Source organism: Uranotaenia lowii, chromosome 3 (genome assembly GCF_029784155.1).
Source record: "Uranotaenia lowii strain MFRU-FL chromosome 3, ASM2978415v1, whole genome shotgun sequence".
Lineage (NCBI taxonomy): Eukaryota > Metazoa > Arthropoda > Insecta > Diptera > Culicidae > Uranotaenia > Uranotaenia lowii.
In genome coordinates, this window is record NC_073693.1 from 186,940,774 (window position 1) to 186,956,773 (window position 16,000).

Here is a 16,000-nt window from a genome sequence, read left to right on the forward strand (position 1 = left end):
GTCTGTCAAAAGTATAAGCGACCGACGCCCTTGGATGCATAACTGTTATACGCCCCAAGAGTGTCTGGGATATAGGGATTAGAATGGTTCAAGGAAATTGAGAACGAGGAGATAAACAAAACAATTCTTGTGGCGAAGTTACAAGTAAGTTTGAAACAGATGGTTACAGTGTTGTATCGCAATAGTCGAAGTGTGGCACTATAACAGATTTAACATAAATTATTTTTGACCAGGAAGTCATGTATCGGCTAATTCGGCAGAGTATACCATATTTCACGGCGATTTTCTTAATTGTATAATCGATATGGGCTATAAAATTAAGCTTTTCATCGACTTGTATTCCCAAATATTTGACTTGGGGCACTCTGTCGATGGTACATCCATCAATGAGCAAATCCGGACAAACTCCAATTTTTCGATTACCAATAACCATCCAGTTGGTTTTGTTTATGTTTAGACACAATTTCCTACGTTTCAGAAATTCTGCTATATTTTCTAAATCGGCATTTGACTCTTGAATGACGAGCTCTAAGTCCTTACCACTCCAGTAGGAGACGGAATCATCAGCAAACAGTTCAAGACGACCATATCGTAGGCAGTTTTTCATATCATTTATATACAATATGAATAACAAGGGACCCAGAACACTTCCTTGTGGGACACCTAGATTATTTTCTCGAAATCGCGAATAGGATGAACCATATTTTGTTCTTTGCATTCCGTTATTTAAGTAGTCCTTAAACCAGTTAAGAGCCGTACCGGTGATACCTATTCTTTCCAATAGTTCTACCAGCTTTAGCCGATCAATTGTTTCGAAAGCTCTTTTGAAGTCCAGAAATACTGCAACTGTGTAACTACCGTTTTCCATATTGATCTTCCAGTTTCGAAGTATCAAATTTACTGCAGACTCCGTTGAGTGTTGCTTTCTAAATCCAGATTGCTCATCGATCAATATTCCTTCTGACTCAACAAAAAGTAGAAATTGCTTTTTAACTGCCAGTTCAAGCACCTTTTCTTGTATTTCCAACATGTTTATCGGACGATTTAACCTAGCATCTCTCGCATTTTTCTCTTTCTGAATAGGAATAACAGTCGAACACTTCCACTTATAAGATATTTTCCCTAATTGTAGACTGGTGTTTATAATATGTCTCAACTAAGGTGGTCGGATTTACCGGTTTTTTTCAAATCCGGTATTTCGGTATTTGTAATTTCCAAAACCGATAAAACCGGTAAAACCGGTATTTTTTTAAAGCATATCGAATTCATGAAAAAGTTTCGTCTAATTGCAGTAGTAATGGTATAAAATCCTCAGAATTTATAACGCAATTGATTTAGCAACATTTTCGATTGAAAAATATGGTATTGTGTCTTTAAATTATCCCTTTGCCATAAATCTATCATCATCCTCAAAATAATCATCATCGTCATTTCATTTTATTATAATTTTGCTGTGAGGTTGCAGAAACTATAGAAGTTTTATATAATTTTCAACGAATTTTTGTTTTGCACTTTGTAATGCATTCAGATTTAAGAACAGATTTTACAAATTTAGTAAAAGTTGTACAAAATATATATATTTTGATATACAAAAAGATTCTAAGGTAAAAAAATTACTTAATTTCATAAGGCAAAACACAAAACTCTGTGACGAAGTTTCTGGTTGACTCATAGAATTACAAATTTTAGTTGTCCAAAATACGAATGTTTTCCCCGAAACCTAGGTCGTGAACACATTCAGTTTGCCTTTTTAACATTAAAACGAACAAATAGCAATAAAAATCTATTCAAAATCCAGTCAAAATTCAGCAATAAATATAGTTGTTTGGATCTGATCCGTACGTTTTTTATTCAAATACTGTTACAAATTTATAAAAACTTTGTTACTGCTTTGTCTGGAAAAAGAAAATGCTTCAACAGCGTTAAAATAAAAACACAGTTCCATCAATTACCTTGAAAATATTGATAGATAAATTTCTTACAAACATTTATTATGTATTTCACTGCTGACTCTGTTGAAACATTTAATGTTTTAAAACAAAGTAGGAAGTTTCTAACCAGTTTTTAACAATTTTGGTTTTAAATTTTCAATTTGTGAATGCCCGGCACCGCTTAGAACGATTTTGATCAACTTGGCCTGTTTTTAGTTAAATAATTTTTGCATCTTTTGACCAATTCCAGTTTTTCAATGAAAAATACAGTGATTATTGTGAAGCAATCTTAACTTTCTGGTAGCTGTATCTTTTCTTCAGTCGTTGAACATTTGAACAGTCTTTAGATGTTTAGTTCGATAGCCGAACTGAAATTTGTAAAGTTTCCTGAAAACACACCTTCTAAGAGAGAGATGCCAGCTTGTTTATACTCTTTTGAACTCCACTAAAGCTTTAATCCAAAAGTTACATCGACAAGTTTTAGCAATAATCAAATCTCACAAAAACGTTTCAGTAAGGTTTATTGAGCTTAGATTTTGAAGCTGATTGAACAAAATTTGACTATTTGTACTCATACCTATTTGGTGAAAAAAATTTAGCTGTGTCAATTTTTTTTTCAATGTCAAAAAGTAATGTAAAATTTACCGGAAATACCGGTTTTTTACCGTCTCAATAGTCGGTATTTCCGGTATTGGAAAATGGACGGTTTTACCGGTTTTACCGGTTTCGGTAAAACCGGTTAGACCTCCCTAAGTCTCAACTGATTTGCTATTACCGGTAGAGAATCTTTAAAAACATTCAAAGAATGAATATGTGATGAAATTTTGCTCAAAATGTAGTTTTCGGTGTCATGATCTATTAACAAATCGTTTTTATTCAGAGGGTGTATTAAAGGGTGATACGGTCAAAATTTGGTCAATATCAACTTGACGTATTTCTTTCAATTTTGCATTTAAAAAACCTGAACACCCCTAATTTTGAAGGTGTGTGTGTGTAGAATGTTGCTCCTATTTTGATTTTGGAATTCACTCATCAGTTGTCAAAATGCCGTCCAAGGAAGAAGAGCAGCGTATCAAAATTTTGCTGCGCATCGCGGAAATCCGAGCTACTCGCACGCAAAGCTGGCAAAATCGCTAAAAGTTGCCAAATCAACCGTTACAAATGTAATTTAAGTGTTTGGGGAACGTTTGTCGACAGCCAGGAAGTTTGGATCGGGGGGAAATCGAAACGCTGAGACGACAAAGAGTGACTCCAAATCGCGATGATAAACAAAATACGACGGCCAAAGCGCGATCCCGGAGGCTGTACACGATGATGCTGACGAAGTTTGATTGCGTGGTAATGGACGACGAAACCTACGTCAAAGTCGACTACAAGCAGCTTCCGGGCCAGGAGTTTTATACAGCAAAAGGAAGGGGAAAGGTAGCAGATATTTTCGAGCACATGACACTGTCAAAGTTCGCGAAGAAATATCTGGTTTGGCAAGCCATCTGTACCTGTGGCTTGAAAAGCAGCATTTTCATAGCTTCCGGGACTGTCAACCAAGAAATTTACGTGAAAGAGTGTTTGAATGAACGTCTGCTGCCTTTCCTGAAGAAACGCGGTTGTTCCGTACTGTTTTGGCCGGATTTGGCATCTTGCCATCACGGTAAAAAGGCCACGGAGTGGTACGCCGCCAACAACGTGCAGGTGGTTCCCAAGGACAAGAACCCTCCCAACACGCCAGAGCTCCGCCCAACTGAGAAATACTGGACTATTGTCAAGCGGAACCTAAAGAAGACCAAAAAACTGCTAAGGACGAGCAGCAGTTCATGGCAAACTGGCTTTCTGCGGCGAAGAAGGTGGACAAGGTGGCTGTACAAAATCGAATGGCAGGAGTTAAGCGTAAGGCCCGGCAATTCGGATTTGGAAAAGCGGAAGCCTAACTGAATATTTTTCCTGAATTTTATACTAATTAAACTTGAAAAAGAAATTTAATTTAATTTATTCAATAAACGATTTCACCGATTTACACGCGTTTTCCCTTGACCAAATTTTGATAGTATCACCCTTTATCTAATCGGTTTTTTTTTCAGGGAGGCTCCTATACAAAATAAATTGAAATATGATTAATTCGAATAATTTGTCATAAAATTTTTTTATAAAAATGACAAACAAAAGCGTTTAGTTTTCATGAGATGATTTATTGATATGGCAAACAGCTCAAGTTTTACTGAAATTAAATAATACGTTGTATTAGGATATATTGACAGTTCTACACGAACACCACCTTAGCAGGAGGCCTCAGCCCTAACCTCAAACCATGGGAGAACAGAATCGATTTTTGAAAAGGGCGCACGATAAACGCGATTTTCCGGTACTTATATCAACAAATTCGCCCTGTGGAAAAGCGATACACAGATGTTTTGATTTTTTCGGGTGTTCAGGGGTGCCAAGTGCATTGATATTTGGAAAAAGATTATATTTTTTAAATGCATTGTTATTGAAAATCCTTTTAAAGAGTACTGAGAATTTGCAACTTTCCGGTTGATTTCTATTCGAATGTGAGATTAAACGCATCATTTATCTGAACGAAATAATAACTTACTCTATTGCACACTTAAACGATGTAGCGAATTATGTGGATATTTTTAAATAAATCAGAGCTGGTAGGCGATTATTTTCAAAGTCGACATAGGCGGGGCATTCTTTAATGAACTAGTTTGTAACAGTGAATGATTTTGCATTCGTTTAGAAGTTAGAAACTACTCATTTTTAATCTACCATGAAAGTACATGAAAATATATTGCAGGTGTTTTGAATTCACGTTGAAAATTTGGCAAAAGATTGCTTATCTTCATCCTTTTAGGAACACCCCGTTATGAATTCAAACGTTTTGCTGTTGATAGTTAAAAAATTTAATCAATTCCGAAATATTACAATTAGTTTGAAACAAACAAAAACTGATTTTAGTAAAGCACCTAGCATCACTGGTGAGGCCGCCAGCAAATACAAATTTGAGGTTATGGCTGAGGCCAATTTTTCGCCAATACCCGTCCGTATATACCCTTATTGAAAGACTCTTCTGATTTCAATTAATGAGAGCTCTCATATTATATAAATGTCATACATGTTATGAACAAAAACAAATTTGTTTATGTTTTTTTTTCTTTTTTTTCTTAGTGGCACTACTACTTTATTGAAAGACTCCTTTGAATTTCAAACATGGTTAAGCTTCTTTTTCATTTCATCAGATAATCTATTGCATTATTGTAATAAACATTTTATTTTAAAAATGTTTTTTTTTTAAACGAACACAAACACATACAGGATCTCAATTTAACTTGAATTTCTTCTAAAGATATAATGGCTAGCATCATAAAACAAATGCTAAAGTGTACAATGCAATGTATGTCGTGACCGGGATTCAATCTCATGACCGTTGGCTTAGAAAACTAGAAGGCTCTCCTATTCGCCTTGGGCTGCGACAGATTCCTGCCATTTTTTTTGTGAGAGTGGCTACCAGTTGGTAGTATCATTAAAAATTACACTAATCGAAACATATCTGAGTGATATTCATCATTGATATATTGATATTGATATTGATATTGATATTGATATTGATATATTGATATTGATCATTCATAATACGAGTTTTTACATAGTTGGATGATTTGTTGTTTTGAAAAACCTTTAAAATTATTGTAAAAGGGCTCGCATCTCAAACAATTAACCTGCACATGACATAGGAGGGTTTTTGGGTACGATAAATATTTCTTTATTATTACCCTCGCTCATTCTAGAAGGAGATAGAAGAAGGGAACTGATGCTCTCATACATTGTTAAGCCAAACTTGAGAACTTATCGAGCATATAAACCAGATTTGGAATGGTACTTGATAACGTGAAATGATTCAATGTATGTTTGTTAACACCCCTCCCCCTTTTCATTCTTCCATAGGGGAAATAGAAAGGGGGAGGGGGGCTCTCATATAATTTTTTACATAACTCAAGAGCTGATCTAGCAAATGGAACCAAAGTTGGAATGGAAGGGTATCTGAGTAGGGAAAATATTAGTATAATGATTTGGATTATTTATTTGAAATAAATTTGGCATGGGAGGATTATTGTTTGAGACCCCTCATTCCTTATAGTGGGAAGATGAGAAAGGGGGAGAGAGGCTCCAATCCTTTTTATTAAGATATCTATACCCTATTAAAAATAAGGTAAATTTTCCATGGGAGGATAGGGTACGAGAAATATTTCTACTATGATTTGAGACCCTACATATATAGAGGGGAGATAGAAAGGAGAAAAAAGGCTGTCATACACTTTCTCTCATATTCATACCAGAAATCTATCCCTTCTTTCAGAGGGGAGACGAGAGAAATAGTGAGGCTTTTCAACATATTCTTTGCGGAACTTGAAATCTAATGAAGCAAATAATCCAAAATTATGCATGTGATGATGTATTTACAAAAAAAAATCTATGTTAATTTGAAATTTCTATATTTAACGGGGAAGAGGAGGGGAATTCCATACACGTGAAAGATACATTTTTGCATAATTTAAGTGCTGTTGAAGCAAATAAAGGCAGAGTAGTAATTTGAAGATTTGAACAATGATTGAAAAAAAAAACATAGTTTAGGAAAGCTTTTTACAACATAAAAAAATAATTCACGAAAATTAAAATTAATCTTCTTAGTATTGCAGTTCGAAGCTGAAATTGCAGCTTCCATTTTAAAGAACAATCTTAAAATTTTAATTTGAGGTACTTACTGGTAATAATTTCACTTTTTTCAAAAGGTGTTGCAAAGCACACCGGGTGAGCTAGTTGTTTGTATTTATGCGAATTAGTTTTTACACTGGTGCTAATGTACATTGCAATTAGAAGGGATTTCTTCAACAAATTAGAATAATTTAACGCCATTATCTATCTATTTATTAAATTCATTGGATTTATTGCATCTCCCTATTTCAGTTCTTATCAGTGAAGCAATATCGAGTGAAAACATCAAAGGTAAAACGCTAAAGATTACGGACTTTGGATTGGCACGCGAGGCCTACAAGACAACCAGAATGTCGACCGTTGGAACCTTCGCTTGGATGCCTCCGGAGGTGATCAAATCGGGAACGTTCTCCAAGTAAGTTGTCTGAATAACTTTGGTTGGTAACACGTTGGTGTTTTACACAAATAAACAAATAAATTGATTCACATTTTTTCCGTCACATGTAGAGCTTCGGATGTTTGGAGTTACGGCGTGCTGCTATGGGAATTGCTAACCGGTGAAACCCCATATAAAGGATTTGATTCACTTTCTGTCGCGTACGGTGTAGCCGTTAATACGTTAGCCCTGCCAATACCTAAAACGTGTCCCGAGTCTTGGGGAAAACTCATGAAATGTAAGTATCTCATTCAGTTTGTAACTTTTTCTCCCAAGTGTTGGACAAAGCTTTTTCCTCCCTACTTCCATTTAAACTCCTCGCAAATCCTGTACTCATGATCGATTTCTTTATACTTTTCCTTTCAATGTGTGTTTCATAATTAGCCTGCTGGGAATTGGATCCGCATCGACGACCGCCGTTTAGGGATATCGAGAAGGATTTAGATATTATCGCACGTTCAGGATTTGCCCAAACGCCTCACGAGTCATTCCACACGATGCAAGACGGATGGAAGAAGGAAATAGCCGAAGTCCTCCAGGAGCTGCGAAAAAAAGAGAAGGTGGGTGTTTTTTTCCGCATTATTTTACTGTTGGGAAAGTTTTTCTCGTTAATCGATTGTTGTGATAGATAAATGGTACGTAGATTGTTTCTATTTCCGGTCATCTTATGCATTCGTACCTGTTAATTTTTGCATAGCCGAGGGAAACAATCAGGATAAACCGGGTTGATTGATTCTTGCATAACTCTGCTCAATTACTTTTCTTTCTACTGTTCGTGTTAATTTATATTTGGTTTAATTTTCATTCTCCTCATCTAAAAATCTTGTTTGGCTGCCTTGCTCCTCAATTTAGGCATTTAAATCTATTGAAGAGGTAAGATCTTAATTTAAGCCAAGGCGTTATGCAAATAGTAGTGTGAAGTGTTTTTTCCTGTCTTATTGCATTGTGTGCTTCAAACTAGGATTGTTCGATCTTCAAGATCGATCCTGATGAATGGCCATTGGATTGATCCACCTAAAAATCGAAGCTTGAGGATCGATCTCTGAAAGATTGATCTTTCCCTCCATTTCTAACAAGGGGAAGATAACCTCCTGCCTATGGATAAAACTGTTCCAAACATACTCATTAGAGCGGAAATGAATGTATGGGAACAATTTAATGGTCGAATTTTAAGAACCGACCATAAACATTTTACAGAATGGCCCAAAAAACTCACCTGTGCAAAATTTCAACTTAATCGGACTTAATTTAGGGGTTCCTCAAAGCGTTTTTTACCTCAAAAATCACCCAAAGGGGGGATCAAAGGAAATCGGAAAATCGAAATTTCAATTTTGATGCCAATTAACTTGAGAATGCATGAAACGTCAAGATCTAGTGTTATCTCGAAAAAAAAATTTGTTTGCCAAAAATCGACTTTCTGCGACTTAATCGGGTTTCCGAAAAACGGCAGGTTTTCAGAAAAACGGTAAAGTCTCAATTTTTTTTTTAGATGTTACACCAGATCTCGACGTTTCATTTTTTTCATTTTTAAGTCATTTGGCATCGAAATTTCGATATCCCCGACTTCCTTTGGTGTCCCCTTATTTTGTTTTTCTGAAATTTTTTTTTTATATAACTCCAGGTGTTAAGTTGAATTTCATATTTTCCGATTTTTTTTCGTCTCTCCTTTCGTGATTTTTGAGGGTATAAAAAAAAACAAAACTTTAAGCGCTTTGAGGCACCCTTAAATCAAGTTCGATTGAGCTAAAATTTAGCATAGGTCAGTTTTTTGGGTCAATCTACTAAATGTATCTGGTCGGTTTGCGAAATTCGACATGACTCATTTGGCTACCACTCTAATTCTCATGCATCGAAATCTGACGACAAAAATTCCTCCTATTGGTACTCAAAATTGGATCTGAATTACTACAGCTCATCGAAGAAAAAAATATTATTAAAATATCGAAAGATTGAATCAAAATAATACAGATCTAATCAATCTTTTCCTAACTGAAGAAAACATCCAAAAAATCTTTGTTTAAAATGATCGATCTTCTAAAGATCTATCCAAGATCGAACAATCCTATTTCAAACCACAAACAGAGCATTCGAAAAAAAAAAAAATGTCGGGTTTAAATTTTCTTGTTTTTTTGGCTTGATCCGGAAATTATAGAAGCACGTTGAATGTTTTTCTATTCACTCACAGAAATATTATGCTTTTTTTTTTTTTTTTTTTTATGTTTTAAATAACAATTGTACATTTTTTCATGTTTTACCTGTGTTAGAGGTTCTCAGATCCAAATGGGGTATATGAACATCAAAGCTGTTTTTTTCGAAAAAATGTTTTCATTTTGCTTGTTTTCGTAAGATAAAATTTTGAAGATTAAGTTGAAAAACTCTGAAGTTTACACCAGATAATGATTGTGTTGTAACCTAAGAATCTTTGTAATAAATTCATCAGAAACTGGCTTGAATGGATAAATCATTATTATTCTATTTGCTTGGTTGGTTTACAACTTACTCTCTCTATTCTCATAGATTGCTTAGTTTAATCTAAAATATTTTCCAAATACAATTCTACCACAGATTGAAATATGAAAAATCTATGTTGACTATGAATATTCCTATGGCTTTCAACGCCTCATATTCTGAAGTCAACGCCTCATCTGAAGTCAGTATAATTTTACGTGGTCTAAGAGATAAAAAGATAACTATACGTGGTTTAAGCAGCTTTAAAAAAAATGGAGTACCGGCACTAATTCTGCGCAGTTATAGATTTTTGAAATTTTTTAAGTTATAAAAAAAATATTGCAATGAATTTGCACAAAATTTCGTTTACAATTGGGTCAACTACAGAACTCAATAGAAAAGAAAGCGAATAGAAAGAAAGCTCAATTTTGCAGCAAAAATGTGGAAAAATTGCAACATTTGAAAAAAAAATCATGTGGCCCTTATTCTGTGCACCATTTCCTGTTTGTTCCTTATTCTGCGCATATGTCCCATATTCTGCACACATAAGTAAAACCAATTTAATATCCCGTATTGGTAAGACAACATTTTAACAGGTGTAAAAAATCATGTGTTAAGTCCAGTAGAATGTTGCAAATCGTGAAAAGGGACCACTTGAAATTTAAGCCACAGATCTATGAATATTTTGTGGTAATTTCTTTCAGTTTCAGTTCAGTCTTGGTGTTATTTCACTTGCCGATGATGCTTTCCTGCAGCTCTCTTGCCAAAAATTGGATAAGTGATGAAGTTCATCGCCGGATCTTGTCAAAACTAACCTGTTTCGTTGGTGTGCAGACTAGTCCGACGTACGGATGCAGTTTCTGCGGGCCACAGAACAGCCCCAGCTGGGGGAACTACGCGTTGCGTCGGACTAACCTGCACAGTAGGGCTTTAAATTTTGTATTAAAGAGACACGTTAAGGAACGCAAATCAAGATTTTTTTTAAACGACGATAAAACATATATACTGGCGCTATTCGCAAGACTGTCCCATATGCATTTTCGTCTTTTTCAGTTTATCTCAAAAATCGTTCAAATACAGTTAGTTCTTCAATTTAGACTAAAAACTTTCATAACTTTGTTCTCAACATATATGAAAAAAATACCAAGTCATGTCTGTCCCATATGAAATATACCCGCAAAGCTGTCCCATATGTCTATTTTTACAGAACGCTTTAAAATTGCTCCTCTAATTTACGTTAATTTTACAAATATTCGTACAATGTGTGCAACAAAATAAGCATTCATTGAAATTGCGAAAGTTAGACTAGATAAAACAGTACAGAAAAGTTAAAAATAACAATCTCCATAAATTTTACAAGCTAAGTTTAGCCTAATGGGTAAATTCCATCAAACTGTTTTTTTTTCTAAATTTCGCACGAAGCTTATTGAATTGTTCTTTGTAAAACATGGAAAATAGTCAGTTACAAAGCCGTATTTTTTAGGTTTTTGTCATGCTGTTACTTGCTGCTTGGACTTTTATAAAATCTATGAAAAAAATACGCGTACCTGGTAGCACACGCTTAAGTCATATTGAATTGATTTTTCTCATCAAATATTTGCAGCCAAGATACTTTGCTGTTTCTGATTCAGCATTAATTTAATTTGAAGGTATTTATAGTCTTCCTAAAAAGATAATCGACCGAAAAACTTCCCAAAATATGATGGTACAGGTTGTTTTATTCATGGAAAGTTGTTATTCATTTTATTTTAGACCCACTCAATTCTTACGATAAACTTTCTTTATCTTTGACTATCTAAACCTGTCATAAACATCATTTCAAACTTATTTTTATCAGTAAACAACCAGTAAAGTGAAAAATACAGCGCAGATAGAGGGAATCAAATGATCAACTGACAAAAGAAAAGCCAAATATGGGACAGCTTTGCGGGTATATTTAATCCGCATGCGAAATATACTCGCAAGGCTGTCTCATCATTATTTTCTCTTCCGCATCAACAACTTCCAAATCAAAATCACATTGGACGAAAATCTACAACAATTTTCTTAATATCTGTGAAGAAAGAAGTAGAAAAGGTAAAGTTTCAACCGAGAAATCCACGAAAGTTTAAAAAAATCTTTAAAGCCGTTTTTCTCGGTTCGTTGTTTTTGCATATGGGACAGACTTGCCGGCAGCGGCAGTATAGGTTCTATGGGATTCCCAACAACTTTACTAATACCCAAGCTTCCCAAAATATATTAAAAAGCTATGATTAAGAAATCTTTTGATTCTCTACATCCGATTTCTTGCATCTTAGCTTCCGTTCTCTTCCATGCTTTTCTTTCTGCGCATTATAGACATAAGTATTCAAATTGTGTCGATGTTTTTATTTGAAAACCACTTTTTTTTTCTTAAAAATTGTTAGAGGGCATGTTAAAAATGACCAAATTTGCCACGTAAAGGCATTTCCAATGAGAAAATAATGTGTTACACTATTTAACTTGCCATTTTTGTTTTCAAAACACTTTAGCTGTACTGCTAACGGTGGCCATTTTTCAACGTTTGCTTCCAATATTTATCTTGCCTTTTTTTTTAATTTCTTGCGAACAATACATCCAATTTCAAAATAAATTGAACCAAATCGAAGATATACAGTAACTAGTAAGAAATTCTGTTTATTTTATAGATATTTTATTCTTTCAATCTTAAAATATTTCAGTTTAAATATGAAAATGCGCATAGTTAAGGACCAAAGGAAATGCATATAACGTCGGGATCTGGTGTTATTTTGACCAAACAAAAATAGCTCAACAATTTACTTTTTTAAACACTCTTATTCAAGAATTGGCTAGAAACATGAATAAAAAATCGCTCCAAACCTCATGAAAACCATTTTTAATGTTTTTAAGGCATCAAGACATAATTTTTAACTGGGATGCACTATGAAAAACTAAACTAGAAGTTTGTTTTAATTGTTTTGATTACTGTAATTTTGTCAGTTTTGTTCAAAACTTGACTTAATTTGTAAATTTAAATTTAATATAAAACCGTTAGACATTCTTTTTTACATTTTTTTTCCGCTGCATGATCAAAAAGATGTTTTTTTAAGATTCCGTAATGATGACAGCTATTTGACATGCACGTGGAATTCGCAATACCTGCAAGTGGAATTAGCAATAGAGAAGCTTTTAAATATGTAATGTAACAAAAATGCTGGATTGATTTTTTGAAGAAAAAAAAATACATAAACAACTGAATTTGGCTAAAAATTACGAAATATAAAACCTGCCTTTAAATGCAGGGTGGCCACCCATTCGGGAAAAACGGGAAAAGCGGGAAAAAGACGGGAATTGAAATCCAACGGGAAAAAAGCGGGAAAAAGCCGGGAATTTTCTCGAAAAGTCGGGAATTTTTAGCTCAGTGAAAGTCTGTCCAATGAAGTTTAGCCGAGATAGGTCGAAACAAGTGGAAATGGATTGACAGTTGATCACCAGTCTTTTTCCAATTGACTTCGACCGATTTCTACCAGGTCGAAACGAATCCTCTTGCCGAGCTGGATCGGTTTCGATTGGTTCGAACTTGCTTCATTGAACAACAAAAGGATGTTCCCGGACAACCAGATTGCTAATCGAATAGGAATGGGAAGAACAAAAATAAGCTATTTGATTTCACACGGCGTTGCTCCCTATTTTTTGAATTAGGTTTTCAATTCACTACAGAATTGCAGCGAGTTCGTATTAAGATTTGACGAAATAAGATTGTGCAGAAGCAACAAATGGATATTGGTGTGCGCTTCTGGAATCAAATCACAAACCTAGTTGAATCAAGGTATATTGGTTCTACATTCTTATCGTCGACCCGCTCGAATGACCTTCTGAATGGCGTGAAAATATGTTTTTCGAAAAATCCTGATCTACTGAAACGAGTGATCCAGTGTTCCATGGATGGTCCAGCAGTAAATTGGAAAATGCTCAAAGAATTAACTAGGTTCAAGAACTTGTTTCGAATCCAGCGTACGAGATTCTCACCATTGGGAGCTTTGGACTTCACACTGTACATAACTCGTTCATGGAGGGACTAAGGAAAAGTGAATGGAATTTGAATGAATTTTTGAGGGCGTTGTATAGCCTGTTCAAAAACATACCACTTAAAAGGGCAGATTATACTGAAGTAACGGGTTCAACTACATTTCCGTTAAAATTTTGTGACGTTCGCTGGGTGGAAAATGAACGCGTTGCAGAACGTGCTGCCAGAATGCTACCGTATCTCAAACGGTTTGTCGACGAGCTAAAAAAAACAAGAGGAGAAAAAGATTAAGGAAAACCATCCAAATTTTAAGCGGAGTTTTCTATCGATTTCCCAGTCGAAGGTATTCGACATTGTTGCTAAAGCTGTAGATGATAACTCGCTGGAACCAAAATTGAGTTTTATTTTTGTTACGGCCGCTTCAACTGTTGAGTCCTTTTAACGCGAGTATCAGACAGAAGCACCGATGGTCCGTTTCTCTTCGATGATTTAACCGGTCTTTTAAGAGCATTGACGGAGGAAGTTGTAACACCTGAACGACTAAACGTAAAATCAAAATCACTTATTAGAATTGAAGGCTAGTGAACACGAAAGTTCTATCAGAAACTCAACGCATCCCGCAAAGGCTTCGTGCCGCAAGCCGAAATGTGCCGGGATAAGGACGGGGGTATCCTGACGGACAATCGTGAGGTGATCAAAAGGTGGAAGCAGCACTTCGATGAACACCTGAACGGCGCACATGCAGGAGATCAAGACGGTGGGGGAAGGTACATCGCCGGCGTAGCCAACGACGAAGAGGAGCCACTCCCAACGATGAGTGAAGTTAAGGAAGCCATTCGCCAGCTGAATAGAAACAAGTCGGCTGGGAAGGATGGCATCGCAGCTGAACTCATCAAAATGGGCCCGGACAGGTTGGCCGATTGCCTACATCGGTTGATAATCCGGATCTGGGACATAGAACAGCTACCGTGGGGGTAATATGCCCCATCTACAAGAAGGGCGACAAATTGGACAGTGAGAACTACCGAGCGATCACTGTCCTCAATGCCGCCTACAAAGTGTTGTCCCGAATCCTACTCCGCCGCCTAACGCCACAAGCAAACAGATTCGTGGGAAGTCATCAGGCCGGCTTCATGGAGGGACGGTCTACGACGGACCAGATATTCACATTGCGGCAAATCCTCCAAAAATGCCGTGAACACCAAGTCCCTACGCATCATCTATTCATCGACTTCAAAGCCGCATACGACACGATCGACCGTAACGAGCTATGGAAAATCATGGACGAGAACGGCTTTTCCGGGAAGCTGATCAGACTGATCAAGGCGACGATGGATGGAACGCAGTGCTGTGTGCGGATTCCGGGTGAATTGTCGAGTTCATTCGAATCGCGCAGGGGGCTTCGACAAGGTGATGGTCTATCCTGCATGATGTTCAACGTGGCGCTAGAAGGTGTTATTCGACGAGCGGTGGGAGAAATGCGGGGTACGATTTTCAACAGATCCAGTCAACTTATCTGCTTTGCCGATGACATTGATATAGTCGGCAGATCATCTGCGGCGGTGGAGGAGATCTACCGCAAACTGAAACGCGAAGCAGGAAGGATTGGGTTGATGATTAATACGTCCAAGACGAAGTACATGCTGGCCTGCGGATCCGAGACCGACCGAACCCGCTTGTCCAGTAATAACAAGGTCACGATCGACGGCGACGAGCTAGAGATAGTCGAAGACTTTGTCTATCTCGGCTCACTGGTGACCGCAGACAATGACACCAGCCGTGAGGTCCGGAGGCGAATTATCAGCGGAAGTCGTGCCTACTATGGACTCCACAAGCAACTGCGGTCGAGAAGACTTAGCCCTCGCACGAAGTGTAACCTGTATACGACGCTCATTAGACCGGTTGTTCTCTACGGGCACGAGACATGGATATTGCTCGAGGAGTACCTGCGTACACTCGGAGTATTTGAGCGACGAGTGTTAAGAACCATCTTTGGCGGCGTACAGGAGAACGGAGTGTGGAGGCGAAGGATGAACCACGAGCTCGCGCGCCTCTACGGCGAACCCAGTATCCAGAAGGTGGTGAAGGCTGGCCGGATACGCTGGGCGGGACATGTTGCGAGAATGCCGGACGACTGTCCTGCAAAACAGGTGTTCGCTACGAATCCGGTAGGAACAAGACGAGCGGGGGCGCAACGAGCGAGGTGGTTAGACCAAGTGGAGCGTGATCTGGCGAACGTGGGGTGCCCGAGAAATTAGAGAACGGTTGCCATGGACCGAGTGAATTTTAGGAATTATGTTCGTCAAGTTATGTCGTGAGACGGAATACTATGTAAATAAAAATAAATAATTATTAGAATTGAACTCTCAGAAATAAATCTTCTATCTCATGGAAGCGTACAAATTGGATTCTCAACTAAATCGGCAATCAAGAAAGCAAAAGAGTTTGGTCATGTTTCCGACAAGGATATCT

General features: G+C 36.9%; 1 protein-coding gene across 3 annotated transcripts in view; it reads left to right on the top strand.

The window, feature by feature from the left end:
- The window catches only part of LOC129758751 (mitogen-activated protein kinase kinase kinase 11-like), a 68,736-nt gene that overhangs the window by 10,406 nt on the left and 42,330 nt on the right, over nt 1-16,000 (top strand). For 2 of the 3 annotated variants that reach the window (XM_055756354.1, XM_055756356.1), the window contains exons 2-5: nt 6,891-7,053; nt 7,146-7,312; nt 7,459-7,634; nt 7,927-7,947. In XM_055756354.1, coding sequence (XP_055612329.1) covers nt 6,891-7,053; nt 7,146-7,312; nt 7,459-7,634; nt 7,927-7,947 — 527 coding nt within the window. The remainder of the gene's footprint in view (nt 1-6,890; nt 7,054-7,145; nt 7,313-7,458; nt 7,635-7,926; nt 7,948-16,000) is intronic. The other variant, XM_055756355.1, reaches the window with a different exon arrangement.